The sequence below is a fragment of the Protopterus annectens genome, chromosome 3.part1, assembly GCF_019279795.1.
Source record: "Protopterus annectens isolate FY-2018-M chromosome 3.part1, PAN1.0, whole genome shotgun sequence".
Taxonomy (NCBI): Eukaryota; Metazoa; Chordata; order Ceratodontiformes; family Protopteridae; genus Protopterus; species Protopterus annectens.
The window spans coordinates 379,274,073-379,290,378 of NC_056732.1; the positions used below are offsets into that span (position 1 = coordinate 379,274,073).

Here is a 16,306-nt window from a genome sequence, read left to right on the forward strand (position 1 = left end):
ATTAGCTCAACACTTTATGGAATTCATAAACTCCATTGCCCTAGATCAAGTTATCCACACCCCCACCAGGGTCAACAATATCCTAGACCTAGTCATTACCAACATGAGTGACCGGTGTTTCACAGCTGAAGCCAACTCTTTGTTGGTCCGATCCGAGAATAAGCTAATTACCCTTGATATCCACATCCCACCCCCACCCCACCCCATTAAGGAAACCATGGCAAACAATTTCTCCAAAGCCAACTTCATGCTTCTTAAGACAGAAGTGGTGAACTTCATGACACCCATGCGGATGGACAATACAGTTACGACTGCTGAATCCTACACAAATGCACTCTATAAGCACTTACATGATTGCATGGAACATGCTATCCCAGACAGAACCAAGATGCTATTCTCCAAAAAAAGGAAGCCAATCTGGTGGTCCCCTGCCATGAACAAACTGTACAACAAAAGGAAGCAGCTGTTGCAAAAGGGGGTAAAATCCCATGAGTGGAGGAGCTCCCTGGTCAGCCTCAGTAAGAAGCTGAGATCCCTTATAAGATCCTCCAAAGCTAGCTAAGAAAACAAAATCGCCATTAATTCTAAGGATAACCACAAAGCATTCTATAGCTATGTCAAGAATCTTGATTGCAACACCGAGATCTGCTCTGAGTTACAGCACAATGGCACGGACATTACAGAACCAACTGATATTGCCAACATCCTGGCAGATATGGTCAGTGCTAACTTTATCCTCCCCTCACCCCCTAAAGGGCCCATATCTATAAAGGAAGAATGCAGAGTCCCTGCAATCACAACTACGCATGTAAAAACTGCACTCTCTAAAGCCAAAAAGAAAGCATCCATGGGACCAGACAACATCCCAGGCTGAGTTGTACACGAACTTCAGAACAAACTGGCTCCCCACTTAAGCACCATGTTCAATAATAGCCTCGCATCAGGCTTTGTGCCCACTGAATGGCACACAGCAACAGTTATCCCACTCCACAAAGGGGGAGCCACCACTGATCCCAGGAACTATCAACCTATTAGCCTGACGAGCCTGGTCTGCAAGGCCATGGAATGTATCACCATGGAACTCATAAACACAGACATTGCTTACCTCCAAACTCTGGATCCAACCCAGTTCGGTTTTGTGAAAGACAGATCATGCCTCCTGAACCTGATCGAATTCTTTGTAGCTGTTACCAAAGCCGTAGATGAGGGTATGGTGATTCACACAGCCTATCTTGATCTCGCCAAAGCTTTCAACACCATCTCCCATTCTGGAATTATAGCTAAACTCACTAAACTAGGTATAAATCCCTACGTCACAAGATGGGTTGCCAACTGGCTCACTGACAGAACCCACACTGTAAAAGTTGCAGACTCCAAATCTGACCTCAAAGCAGTGACAAGTGGAGTACCACAGGGTTCCGTCCTGGGACCTCTCCTGTTCAGTATCTACTTCTCTGAAGTACAGGCTAACACAGAAGGCCTCTGGCAAATGAAGTTTGCAGATGCCTGCAAACTAGGAGCCATAGTCAAGTCCCCAAATGATGTGGACATCCTACAAAAGGGCCTCGCTGAGACAGATGCCTGGTGTCAGAGCCATGGCCTCAAGCTCAATGCCAAAAAGTGCAGTGTCATCCCCTTTGGTAAAAACTCTGTACCCATGAACTACCACTTAGGCAGCAATCTACTTAACACTGAATGTGTGATAAGAGACCTTGGCACCCATGTAGATAGTAGTCTCTCCTTTGATAGTCACATCACCGCAGTAGTCAGGAGGTCCTTCTACGTGGCACACCTCATCATAAAAGGGTTCTCATCAAGGAAAAAAGAGGTAATTCTTCCTCTCTACTCGACACACATTAGACCCATTATAGAGTACAATGCCCCTTTTGGAATGTACCTCACAAGACATCTGCAGCAGCTGGAAAGCCACAGAAGTACCTCACAAAGAGGATTACTGGCCTCAAACAAATGCCCTACACTGACTGTCTCAAAAACCTCCAGCTTTACTCCGTAGCATATCGCCTACTCCGAGGTGATCTCTGCCTAACATATAAAGCTATGTCAAACCCAGTGCTGTTGGACATGCTACACCTAAAGAAATCCCAGTCCATCCGAGCTACACGCTCTAGGAGCCTAAACCTTATCACCACAATAAACAGGACATGCTGGAGGGATAGATTCCTGTCCCAGAGACTTCCCATACTCTGGAACAGGCTACCCATCTATGTCAAGCAAGGTTCTTCATTAGCACTCTTCAAGAAAAATCTTGATGAGTGGATGGGAAATAGAAAATACACCCGGGGATCACTTCTGTGTCTCTGCTCGACAGTGGCACAGGAAAATAACTTTCTTGGGTGGCGTAAGCCAGGGAACCTTGTTGGCTAGGCTTACGTAGGCCCTTGGGCCGATAGCCTAGTACCTACCTATGAACCTATAAGAAGATAAGGTGGGGAAAGAAGTATCGAAAGTTGATGGAAAGTAAGAAGGTAAAGGGTAGGTAACAGGAGCACATGAACAAATATGGGAAGGGAGCGCATAGTGGAGTAGGAAACATCAAACAGAGGGAAGACAGTGGTATGAGTAGGAGAGGACAACAAGGGGAGGTACGACACAGGATTGGAGATAAGGTAGGTATAGCTAGCAGTATCGCCCTGCCTCCCCAGTGAGATATCACACCCCACTCTGGGCACTGTCAACACTAGGCCCTGACTCTAATAGTACTAGTGCATGGGACACGACTCTGCAAGCTGCAAAAGGAATCTTTCCAAGTGTCTGATGTAGACATCTATGCACCAGTCTAGAATGGAAAGAAGGCACCTGCAGTGTGAACAGAGTCCATAACCTACCTACTGAGAGCCATCAAATGTGTTTCCTGTTGAGACACTGTGGTGGCAGTAGAACTGCCAAATGTATACACACCCTTGTTAATGCACAGTAAATGTGTGTGTTCAAAGCACTGTTTCAGACAGTTGTGTATGGACATGGACATATATAGGTTCATAGGTTCATAGGTAGGTACTAGACTATCTGCCCGAAGGGATTTATAAGCCTTGCCAGAATGTGTTGGCTTTCGCCTCCCCCTTAGATTAGTTCCCTGTGCCTCTTTCCAGCAGAGCCACTGAAGTGATCCTCGTGGTAAACTTTCTGTTTCCCATGCACTCGTCAAGGTTTCTCTTGAAGAGTGCTAGTGAGGAGCTCTGCCTAATGTAGATTGGAATCTTGTTCCAAAGCATGAAACGTCTCTGGGACAGGACTCTATCCCTCCAGTACGTCCTATTTATTGCTGTGGTGAGGTTTAGATCCCTAGAGCGTGTGGCTCAAAGGGATAAGATTTTCTTTAGGTGGAGCATGTCCATCAGTTCTGGGTTGGACATAGCCTTATATATCAGGTAGAAATCACCTCTGAACAGGCGGTATGCAACCGAGTACAGCTGGAGTTTCTTCAGTCACGTTGCATAGGACATCTGTTTGAGGCCAGTGATCCTCTTGGTGAGGTACTTCTCTGTTCTTTCCAGCTGTTGCAGGTGTCTTGTACGGTACATCCCAAATGGGGCATTGTACTCTATGATGGGTCTGATGAGTGATGAGTAGAGGGGCACAATGACCTTTTTTGATCTGGATGCAAACCCTTTTGTGATTAGGTGGGCCACATAGAAGGATTTTCTTACCACTTTGGCAATGTGATTATCAAAGGAGAGATTACTATCTACTTGGGTCCCCAGATCCCTTATTACGTTTTCCATATTTAGGGGACTACCACCTATGCGGTAGTTTATGGGTACTTTGTTATTTCCAAGGGGAATAACTATGCACTTTTTGGCATTTAGCTTGAGGCCATGATTTTGACACCAGGTATCCGTCTCAGTGAGACCCTTTTGAAGGATGTCTGTGTCAGCCTGTGAGTCAATTATAACCCCTAGTTTGCAGTCGTCTGCGAACTTGGTCAGCCATAATCCTCCTGTGCTTGTCTGTACCTCTGAGAAGTATATGCCGGACAGGAGGGGTCCTAGGACTGAGCCCTGGGGAACACCACTTGTGACCGGTTTAGAGTCAGACCTAGCTCCTGCAGCTCTCACCATTTGGGTTCTGTCCTTGAGCCAATTGGCAACCCATCTTGTGACATAGGGGTTTATGTTCAGGCTGGTGAGCTTGTCTATAATACCAGAATGGGGAATGGTGTCGAAGGCCTTTGTGAGGTCTAGGTAGGGTGTGTGTACCACCTTTCCCTCGTCTATTGCCTTGGTAACTGTCTCAAAGAAGTCCACCAGGTTTAGGAGGCATGATCTGCCCTTCACAAAGCCGAACTGGGTAGGGTCCAATGTTTTGGAGGTTCCCAATTTCTCTGTTAAAAGAGTTCCATGATGATGCGCTCCATAGCCTTGCAGCACAAGCTAGTCAGGCTTATAGGCGATAGTTCCCGGGGTCTGTTGTAGCTCCACCTTTGTGGAGCAGAATAACTGTTGCTGTGCACCACTCTATGGGTACATAGCCTATGGAGAGGCTGACTTTGAACAGTGTGCTTAGGTGAGGGGTTAATTCGTCTTTGAGCTCATGTAGGATGCAGCCTGGGACACCGTCCGGTCCCATTGATGCTGTGTTTTTGGGTTTGGAGAGGGCTATTTTAACCTGAGTGTCTGTAATTTCAGGGGCTCTACATTCTTCTGGTATGGTTATGGGCCCTTTTGGGGGTGTGAGGGGGTGAAGTTTGCACTGAACCTGTCTGCCAGGATGTTGGCAATATCGGTTGGTTCAGTGTATTTTGTGCCACTCTGCACTAACTCCGAGCAGATCTGAGCATTGCCACTTAGATTCTTGACATAGCTAAAGAATGGTGGAGTCCTTGACAAGGTTTCTTAAAAAGCTCGCCTTGGACAATTTTATGAGGGATCGTAGTTTCTTGCTGATACTGATCAGGGATGTCTTCCCTTCTTGGGATTTTACTCTTTTCTATACTAATTTCCTCCTTCTATTGTATAGCTTGTTTATGGCAGGGGTCCACCAGACTGGTTTCCTTTTCTTGGAGGAGTGAGTCTTGTTTTGCCTGGGATAGCACAATCCATGCATTCTTGTAGGTGCCCGTAGTATGCATTAGTAAAGGATTTTGCAGCTTGGACAGCATTATCCTTTAGCATGGGGGCTTTGAAACTTTCCACCTCCGTCTTAAGTAACGTGAAGTTTGCTTTTGAAAAGTTTTTCACAGTGGTTTCCTTGTCCAGGGGTGGGGGCAGAATTTGGATATCCAAAGTGATTTGTTTATGGTCAGATCTAACCAGCAAGAGGTTGACCTCCGGTTGCCCATGTTGGTGATGACCAGGTCCAATATGTTGTCACCTCTGGTGGGAGTGTGACCAGTTGTTCCAGGGTGTTTGAGTTTATAAATTCTAGGAAATGTTGGGCAAGGGAGTTAGTACTTGAGTAGTTCTCCCAGTTAATGTTTGGGTAGTTGAAATCACCCAATATTAGGGTTTTTGGTAGGACCTTTATGTTACCCAGTATTTCCAGAAATGCGGAATGGGGGTCCTGGGACATGGTGGGTGATCTGTAGCAAGTTACAGTTTGAATTGCAGTTTTGCCCCTTGTTTCTTGCACGTGGATAATCTCTGAAGCATCGTGCTGTGCCATTAACCTGGAGGTGTGGGTATCCTTGCTGAATATGGATACTCCCCCACCTTTTGTATTTCGGTCCGGGTTCTGTGGCCGAAATGTATGGCATGAGTTGTAGCCTGGTTGTGCTGGGGTGCTCTCTGGAGCCTTAAGCCAGGTTTCTGTTACTGCACATATATCGATTTTCTCTATACTGAGGAGTGCCTCTTGTGCATGGATTTTGAGGATTAGACTTCTGGCATTGTGTAGTATAACCATCATATTTTTGTTACTTGTGCTATTTACAGCAGTGGGTTTGTCTTTTGAGCCTTGCCTAAAAATGCAATATGGGGGTGGCAAGAGCCTTGGCCAGTATTCGAAAGCCTAAGGGTAACAGGTGCAGGTCGTCTCTAGCGAATCAGCGTGGCTTGTCGAGCATGTCATCCCAGGCAGACAGACACTGGATCCCCTTTGAATGACACCAGAAACTTAGCCAATTGTTGAAATTGATAATTTTTTCTTTATACCGTGGTATCATTCTTGGGGAGGGCAGGATGCTACTCAGGGTCAGGGTCATACCGGCCTGGGCTACATGATCTGAGAGCTCTTCCATGTCTCTTTTCATGTAGTCCAGGGAGGTACGGCTCAGGTCATTCACACCAACATGGACAATGACAGAGTCGTATTTGTACTTGTTCTGGAGTGACCTGAGTGCTTGTGTTATGTGGTGGATCCTGGCACCCAACAGGCAGCTAACAGTAACCTTCTCCTTATTCAGCCTAGTGAGTGGGACGTCAGTGTGCCTGACTATAGAGTCACCTATTACTAGTATGTTGGGTATGTTATTTTGTCTTGAGGGCTATGATTGCGTGGCACACTAGTTTTGTGAAGTATGTGTTTCATGGTTTGTGTTGGGGGGTGGAAGTTGCTTGGATGTCTGCTTTGGGAGGCTCTGTTGCTTTTGCAGATTTTTATTTAGAGCCTCTAAGTATGTTTTCGTGTATTTACGTGTGTTTTTTATCGGTGCTGCTTTAATGGGTCTATGTGAAACTGGTGATGTGATGCCAGTATTTCCCTTCTCCTCTTGACTGTCTGATCCAGTCTTGGGTTTAGAGAGCTTAGCCTCCAGTTTGACTGTATAATTGCATCTCTCGCATGTATTAGCGTTTGGTGGTAGGAGGAGAGGGTTGTCTGTGTACATGAGGCAGTTGTTACATTGCCTCAGAATGCCCAGATTCACCAGTTGGACTGGAGAGTACACCTGAAACTGTCCTTTGGACATGCCTGGATAGGTACACTAAACTATTTTACTGAATGGCTGGTAAGGTCGAATAGAGAGCATTGTCCTTCTGTAGTGCTAGGGTTTATAATTGCTTGCTATGAGTTTTGAGCAAGTGCCGGGCTGAGAAATGAATGGTTTGAGTGCTTAAGTTGAAAATTTGTCTAGTTCCAAGGGAAAAATTGAAGAGGAGACTTTGTGGAGCTTTGAATAGTTATACCCTATCTAACCGGCGTTGCCCAGCGCTCAAAACCAGGCAAATGCATTTTTTATAGCAGGGAAATGAAAGAGATAGAAATTAGCCCAAAATGGCCAATAAACTACTACTTTCCGACCTGAAACCACTCCTCCAGGGACAGATAGGCTGCTCAAATTTCCCCTCTCTGACAGGTGAACAGAGAAACTTCCTTCTAATCAAATAAGGTATGGGCAAACACAGAGATCTGTAACACAGCCCTGAATTCAGCACTAACCTGAAAACTGGACTATACTAGCCTAAAAAGGCGGGAAACAAGTATATATTTATATTTTGTAGAAAAAAAGCAGATACAATCAAAAAAACACTTTAAATGCGTATAAAAAGATTCTTATTGTTATATATCTCAGTTCAGAGATGTAGTCAGTGCCCCTAGTAATAAAGTAGGAAGAAACACAAATACAGTAAAAGCAGATAAATAAAGTGCAATTTTATATATATATAAAACAATTGAAAACGAACAATTTGATTTAAACAAGTTACCCAATTAACCAGAAAAAAACTCAAAACTGAGCCCTGTTCCAGCAGTCTTCAATCAGACAAGTTCTAACTACACACTCCCGCTACTAGGGTGCAGGGGAACCTTCTCCAAAAAAAGATGGCTTGGATTGGTGCTCAAGTTATACAAACAAAGCTAGATTCAGCAGGCCTATGCTGTGCTACAGCATCAAGGCGCATCAGTTTCAGAAAAAAACAGTTCGAATAAGCAGGCACAATAAGCCTGTGACCAGAAATTCCCAGCTCGGAAGGGCAGAATTCAGCCTCTCCTCCCACAAGAGTGCAGACCACAAGCCTTCTTAATGTAGAATAACTGGCCTGAAGCCGAAGTGCTTAAGCCAAAACTAATACACTGTTAGAATAGCAAACACTGGGCCTTCAATCAGCAATTCCCAGCTTAGAAGGATGTAAGCTACCTGCCCTGCCACAACAGTGCAGACCACAAGCCTTCTTAATGTAAAACAATTGGTATGAAGCCCAAGTGCTTAAACCAAAAGACTTAGAATAACAGTTACAATTTAATCAGGCTACTACCAAGCAGCAATAAGTGCAACAGAATAAATAAAACTGAGTACTTTTAAGAAGAGGCAAAAGCAAAATAAAGAAGTAGGAAACACAAATAGAGTAAAAGCAGATGAATCTTTTTTTTTGTTAGTAAAGTGCAAGGAGAGATGAAGGAAGAACCTGAGTGGGTTGGCCTTCTCAATTCTTCTCTCTGTATTATGTAGAGTGAACACTAGACTCAGAATATGATCTCACTGTATTCGGATAAGTGAGCAAATGAGATGGACTCAGGAGGAGTGTTCAAATAGAGACTTACAGGAGGGGCAGGCAATTCCAGAGCCACCAACACTAACACCAAAACAAGAACGGGGGGGGGGCAAACAAGAAGATGAATAAGTACAGTACAACCTTACTGCCACTAAGAAAACAGACAAGGCCTTCAGACAAAGGATTTCACTACAACTGAGGTCAACACTAAGAGAATATACAGCTATAACACACAAGAAGAAGAATAAGTACAGTTGTACAGATTACAGAGGTATTAAATCAAAACGCAAACAAAAATGAGAATAAACACTTATCTTTTCTCAATATCATAGCTGGCAGTAGGTCAAACTCTCTGCAGCAGCCTGAGCAACAGGTATATCTGATTTAAAACACAGGAAAGAAACCAAACAATACAGATGCAGGAGTACTTTGGCTGGATTAAACTAGTTCTGAAAACTTAACTGCCACTAAGAAAACAGACAAGGCCTCCAGACAAAGAATTTCACTACAACTGAGGTCAACACTAAGAGAATATACAGCTATAACATACAAGAAGAAGAATAAGTACAGTTGTACAGATTATAGACGTATTAAATCAAAATGCAGACAAAAAATGAGAATGAACACTTATCTTTTCTCAATATCACAGCTCTCAGTAGGTCAAATTCTCTGCAGCAGCCTGAGCAACAGGTATATCTGGTTTAAAACACAGGACAAAAACCAAACAATACAGATGCAGGAATACTTTGACCGGATTAAACTAGTTCTGAAAACTTACTGCCACTACGAAAACAGGCAAGGCCTCCAGACAAAGGATTTCCCTACAACTGAGGTCAACACTAAGAGAATATACAGCTATAACACACAAGAAGAAGAAGTACAGTTGTACAGATTACAGAGGTATTAAATCAAAATGCAGACAAAAATGAGAATAAAGACTTATCTTTTCTCAATATCATAGCTAGCAGTAGGTCAAGCTCTCTGCAGCAGCCTGAGCAACAGGTATATCTGATTTAAAACACAGGACAGAAACCAAATGATACAGATGCAGGAATACATTGGCCGGATTAAGCTATTTCTGAAAACTTACTGCCATTAAGAAAACAGACAAGGCCTCCAGACAAAGGATTTCACTACAACTGAGGTCAACGTTAAGAGAATATACAGCTATAACACACAAGAAGAAGAATAAGTATAGTTGTACAGATTACAGAGGTATTAAATCAAAATGCAGACAAAAAATGAGAATAAACATTTATCTTTTCTCAATATCACAGCTGGCAGTAGGTCAAGCTGTCTGCAGCAGCCTGAGTAACAGGTATCTCTGATTTAAAACACAGGACTGAAACCAAACAATACAGATGCAAGAATACTTTCACCGGATTAAACTGGTTCTGAAAACGTAGTGCCACTAAGAAAACAGACAAGGCCTCCAGACAAAGGATTTTACTACAACTGAGGTCAACACTAAGAGAATATACAGCTATAACACACAAGAAGAAGAAGAAGTACAGTTGTACAGATTACAGAGGTATTAAAACGCAGACAAAAAATGAGAATAAACACTTATCTTTTCTCAATATCACTGGCAGTTAGGTCAAGCTCTCTGCAGCAGCCTGCGCAGCAGGTATGTCTGATTTAATATGTAGGCATAGCTGCTTCCCCTGGCCAATCCCATGCTAAAGTTATGAAGCTGAGAATTACATTGAAATTCACAACATTCCCATGCATTTTTAATACATCTGTCAGATGTTTAGGCATGTGCAGAATGCTGTGTAGAACTTCCTGTGGTGGTCTGCTCATGGGTTCAACATGTAGATTGACCGATTCACAGACTTTTATAAACTAAGCTCTCATTTGTAGAGTTGTCATGCTCAAAGACCTAAATCAGCATGATATAAATGCTGGAGGCTGTAGAATGCCTCCTTTGTCTATGGGAGAAGATGAAGAGCTCCATATGTAGAGCCAGCTTCACCTGTTGCCGAAAAGCAATATTTTGTAAAGCTGAATTTCTGCTTGGTGAAGGTATTGGCAGCATCTTCCTAACTAGTAATTGAATGCAGATATGCAATACTGTTTTTCAGTTTAATAACTGCTTTCAGAAATATGCAGTGGCTGTTAGGTGTCTAAATTAGGGTATAGTGTAGTCAGAGAGGCACAGCGAGAGGTGTACACAAGAGTTGTCAAGGTTACTGGGAGGCACATTCAGCACCAGTTGGGAAGTATGCCTTTTAAAGGAGGCAAGCCAGCAGTGTAATAATGATAGGATGGATCACAGCTATACCTGTTTTTAACTTCTGTTTAGGACACATAGAACAGTAACATAATACTAACACACTCACACTATACTAGTACAGTGGCACATAAAATAGGGTGGATGTGGGTGGTGTGCGTCTGTGTGTCTGTGTGTGTGTAAGATGAACACAGCAAGTATTCCCCTGTGATGCTTCTATGGAAGGATACCTGCCAGAATGTACATAAGACAGTAAGTGACGTGAAGAGAGAGGCAATGTCAAACTCCTTACCCGAGTGTTTTAGACTTCTGTGTGGGCTGCGGTTTGGGAGCACAAATGTTTGTAATGGTGACTGTGTGCATGTTACTGTTGGAAATTATGAAGTTTACTCCTATGTGTATGCGTAACACTCTCTCTGGAGTTTACAGAAAGGGAGGTATACCATACGTAGGGTAAAGTGGACAGGCAGTCCATATTGGTATACTGACATGGTGTATTTTTATACACACAGAAATATGCCTGGTAAGGAGAACAGTGAGAAGAGTAAGCTGTTATGCTGAGGAAAAGTGTAGAAAGAGTAAATTCTAAGATGCACAGAATGGGGGGGTTAATGCAGGCCCTCCTTCTCCATGGCTGATGGCTTTATACTCAAGAGGCTGCTGACCAGCCCTTCTGTGAACCTGCTTGTCAGGATTTTATGGTTGACATCAATGCTGTTGGTGGCCAGGACCACAACTTCAAGCTGGTCAGACTTCAGGCCACTGACATTACCTGTGATGCTGAAAAATGGACTTTCCACCTTGCATGGGAAGGTAGGGAGATAGGAGGTGGGGTGTTGAGCCACAATTGATGGACACGGAGGAGTTTCTGGCTAGTTTTAGAGGAGAAAGAGGCTTCTTATAGTCTCACAGCTTGGTGTTGGAGCATGGAGCCAAGCTGCAATATGTCCCAACAGTATCTGTTGGAGATACCACAGGTGGGTATTGCTATACCTGTATTACACCCTATTGCTCTCTGTATCACTGAACATCTGACTAATGTGTGCCTTGGGTACTATAGGAATGTCAGGTGTATGACTTCCAAGGGGTCCTGTATGAGATAAGGTGTTATCCACTATTGTTGTTAAGTACTCTAGTATTAAATCTGCACTGAGAGTAAGGTAGGGGTAATGGGTTATACATATAGTGAGCTTTGTGCTTCACTGTTTTCCCAGGTGATTTTCTCTGTCCGGCACCACCACAATGGAACGTCCTATACTTGATGTTTGAGATTCAGGAGACTCTGATGATGATGGCAGTGTTTAGCTTGCACTGTCAGGAGTGCAGTGTCTGCTGTACACATAGAAAGTGTAGACCAGATTCCCTATTCAAGCCATGATGACATTCTCTGTGCCTGCAGATATCAAGCATGCATCACACATGCACAAACACACACCTACACAGGGAGGACTTGTTGCTGTGGACACTCACAGTCAGGGCAGTATGCCACACCCTTTTGTTCAGTCATCAATATCTGCCACAAGCCCAGGGGAACAGGGGCTACAGGGGCACTCTGCTACGTGTGTGAGTGGTTTAGATGTGGTCTGTCTTACTCCAGTATCAAGATGAATCTCTATGCCATTTTTGCTGGTCTCCTATTTGATCCCCCCATTCTTCTTTGTTTCAAGACAAGCAATACTGTAATGGATTTTTCCATTTTAGACCACCTAGAAAGCAGGTGGCTTCTTCCTGGGATCTTACTTTTGTAATGGAAAATCTAACTTTATTTCCAGTCAAACCTGCAGCTAGGTCTTTCTTGAAGTTCTTTACTTGAAAGACAGCTTTACTTACTGCTGTGACTTTGATTAGAAGCATAGACGAGTTGCAGGTCTGTGTGTGTGCTCAGCCCTTTTTGGTCTTTCATAAAGATAGAATGACTCTTATAACTAATCCTTCATTCATTCCCAAAGTTATTTCTGGATTTACTTTTACTCAGTCTATTTGTCTACCTGTTTTTTTTTCACAGCCTAAGAACAAAAGACAAATAATCCTACTTTCCATGGATGTCCACAGACAACTCAGATACTGCTTGGATAACACAAAATATTTCAGACTGTCAGACCAGCATTTTAGTTCTTTTGAAGGTGAGAAGAAAGGCCAGTCAGTTTCCAAGCAAACAATAGATAGCTATCTCAAGCTGTTCAGTTTTGCTGTTCTCACCATGGAAAAAGTCCCCCCACTAGAATGTTAAGGTACACTCCACTAGAGCTGTGGCTACTTCAGGAGCCTTTTGGAAAGGTGTGGACTCTAGATCAAGTTCTAGAGACAGATGCTTAGTCCGCTATGCACATTTTCACTAAATATTACAAAACTTGTTTTCAGAGCCAGAGAAGAATTTGGTAGCTCTATTCTACAAAGGTTTCAGAATTCTGGACCTGCTTCCTTCACCCTTTTTGTGTGTAAGCTTTGACAGTCATCCCATATAGCTTAGGCTGCTGCAACAGTGATCTAATGATGAACATAATACAGTTATGTAAATAAATATACCATAACAGTAACTGTTTGAATAGATCACTGTTGCAGTACTAAGAACCTCCTTCCACCCCCTGTTTATTTCTGTGCTGTTTAATCCTGACCAGGGTGGGGTCCTAGATATCTTTTCCCCCTTGTTTCTGTCACTTTATAAGTTGTCACATTTTATTTTATCAGGTTATGTCTTATCTTTTGGCTGCAGCCTCCCTTCTTTGAGGCAGGAAAGCTCTGAATTTTGGTGCCTGTATATCCTCTTTTTACCATCATGCCCTCAAGCTTCAATGTATGTACAGCACACGAAAAAGACTCCCAAACTGGCCGATGTTCAATTTCTCTGGCAGGATACATCCCATCTAGCTTTATGCTACTTCAGTAGTGATTTATTCAAATGTCTACTGTTAATGGCAAGTGTACTTACACAATTTTACTTTACTCTGCATGTTTTCACCTACTAGACGTGTAGCTATGGTGGTATAAAGGAGGTAACTCCCCCAGATGCAAGATATTAGGGAAGTTGATTGTCAGATGACAGTAGTGTGGAAGTATAACACCAGCATTTAGAAATGAATGCCAAAACTGTATTTCCGGTCACAACTGAAGTGCTTAAGCACTTTGTGTGCACTTTAACCGTAGCAAGTCATTTGTTACATTTGTACCAAGTGGTTTGCTACAGTTTGATAGCTGAAGAGACCTTTCTTATTTTGGGTCCTCAGTTTACAGTTGAGGTGTCACCAAATTGAGAAACTGCATGAAACACTATCCATCCTAGCTGTGGTTCTGTTTGCCACTCTTTTCTTTTTATTTGTTTGAGTGTATTTCTGTAATTCATAAATGTCTTTGTTATTGAATGCATGTGCTTACTGTAGCAATGCAGTGCATGTATCTGTCTATGCAGTAATCTACTGCTAATTTTGTCTGTCGTGTATTAATTCATATTTTTGCGTTTTGGCCTGGCTGATAGCTAAAAAAGGACTTTGTTCCAGGTCACTTGCCCATTTAACAAATACTTGAAATAAATAATAAAATGGTATGTGGCTTACAAAGCTTAGATGAGTATTACATGTATAGGCAGAATGAGACCAATGTTTTAGAGACCTGAGCCCTGAAGTTTAACTGGGACCTTCAGCATCTCTTCAGTGATGCCACTCAGACTATTGCAACAGTGCAAGTCAAATGACAGTAGTTTCCACTTGTAAGTATAACAGGAACATTCTTAATTCTCTGGAGAAAAGAGCATTCTGATATGTTATCCTTCCACCATTTGTATAAGGAAGAGCTACACTGCACTCATGATTATGGACACTGACAAATGCTAATGCACTGACTGATACTAGTGTTTCTATTTTTTCCTCAGCTCAACCCCTTCCCTTCAGACCAGCCAGGCTTTTGTGGGGATGGACTGGTACAGGAGGGAGAAGAATGTGATGATGGCAACAAGATTGTGACTGACAGTTGCATACGTAAGTTCAAAGTACTGAAAAAGTGCACTTTAGTTAGCAAAAATAAGTCATTGTCACTACAGAAGGGAGCACAGAAGTAATGTGCTTGTTTCACTGTAAAATAGGAAATTAATATTGTGAGTTTCAGAACATATCTTTGCCCATTCCACAGCAGAACAGCCCTAAGCTACAGTATGTTTGGAGGGCTGTTAAGGAATAATTACGAGGGAACTGAGTTGTCAGCATTCCGTGTGGACACAGACACAGAATCTTATATATGGCACTTCAGGGCTTTATTTCCATTAACACTGCTGACTACAGCATGTCAGAGGGAATGCTCCTAACTCTATGATGGGGGTTATGTCTTCCACCATCAGCAACTCCGATCCATGCTCCACAGTCTAGCATTGATAATGACCATGAATGCAGTTACACAGCCTCCCTTGCAGCTTCATGAAAGCATTATACTACCATTGGGGACTACTGGTACAAGGAAGAATAATAATAAATAATGATGGAACTATGTCCTTGTCCTTCTTTCCTCTCATTCCTTTATGCAGTAGTTGGCTGCCTAAGCAAATACAGTGCTATTAAAGTAGAGAAGAAAATAGAGAATAGTGTGTAAAACTGTGCACCCATGCAAATGCTCAAACATGAACACACACACACACACACACACACACACACACACACACACACACACACACACACACACACATAACATTAATGAGTAAATGCTTTGAAATGTAGTTGCCTTTGCACACTTGTTTAGGTGACAGGATATGAAAGTTTGTTCTGACACCAGCTGACACTTCTGGACCTTGAGACAGAATTTGCAGCTGTACTCTGACTATTGCGGTTGGCATTTGGAACATTTACTCTTAAAATGAGTGGGTAATATGTCCATTTTAATTCAAACCCACAGAGCACCTGAACACTTTTTTCAATTTTATTGAAATTTTCTTTATAACCAGCTAAAAGAATGGATATCTGAGAGTACGATGTCAGTCTAAAACTGTAAACATTAAGATAGTGCTAGATATATAATGCAAACAACTGAAGAGCACCAGGAGGTAAAAGCTTGGATATAATTTTTGTCTCAGAAACAGGAGAGGATATGTGTGTGTGTGTGTGTGTGTGTGTGTGTGTGCGTGTGTGTGTGTGTGTGTGTGTGTGTGTGTGTGTGTGTGTGTGTGTGTGTTGAGCAGTATACCAGGGAGTGGCATGTGTCTATCCAGATATCTGTATATGTGTTGGGAATAGCTGAAAGGTTTTATAAAAATGCATGTCAAACTGTCTTTAATGAATGAATGAATACATAAATAGAATAACATTAAATAAATAATAATAAATAGCATAAAATATAATTATTGACTATGGGTTTGGTAAGGCTACTCTAACAATAATGTGATAGGTTAATTCACTCAACAAAAAAGAAATTGTCTGGGCTTAAAATGGCCTACAAGAGTAGCTAGCCTAGTACTTACCTATAAATCTATGAACCTATAATAGTGAGACATGGATAGGGACACTGATTTAAATGTTTTAAAAAGTGAAATTCTACTTTCATGAGGTGAAATTCTGGCAGTTATACCAGTAATCACTAAGTATAATTTCTAATAATTACCAAAATTCCGTTATATTTATATGTACAGTATATATCTATATATAAGCAAAGTAAAACAAATCTTAAGTAAAGAAGAAGAAATGCAAGGTATGGGCAATGATTGGTCTGT

At 42.4% G+C, this 16,306-nt stretch overlaps 1 protein-coding gene across 1 annotated transcript in view; it reads left to right on the forward strand.

Moving 5' to 3' along the window:
• COLQ (collagen like tail subunit of asymmetric acetylcholinesterase) overlaps positions 1 to 16,306 on the forward strand; it is a 3,098,435-nt gene that overhangs the window by 2,966,412 nt on the left and 115,717 nt on the right. The window contains exon 15 of the mRNA XM_044066844.1: positions 14,486 to 14,591. Coding sequence (XP_043922779.1) covers positions 14,486 to 14,591 — 106 coding nt within the window. The remainder of the gene's footprint in view (positions 1 to 14,485; positions 14,592 to 16,306) is intronic.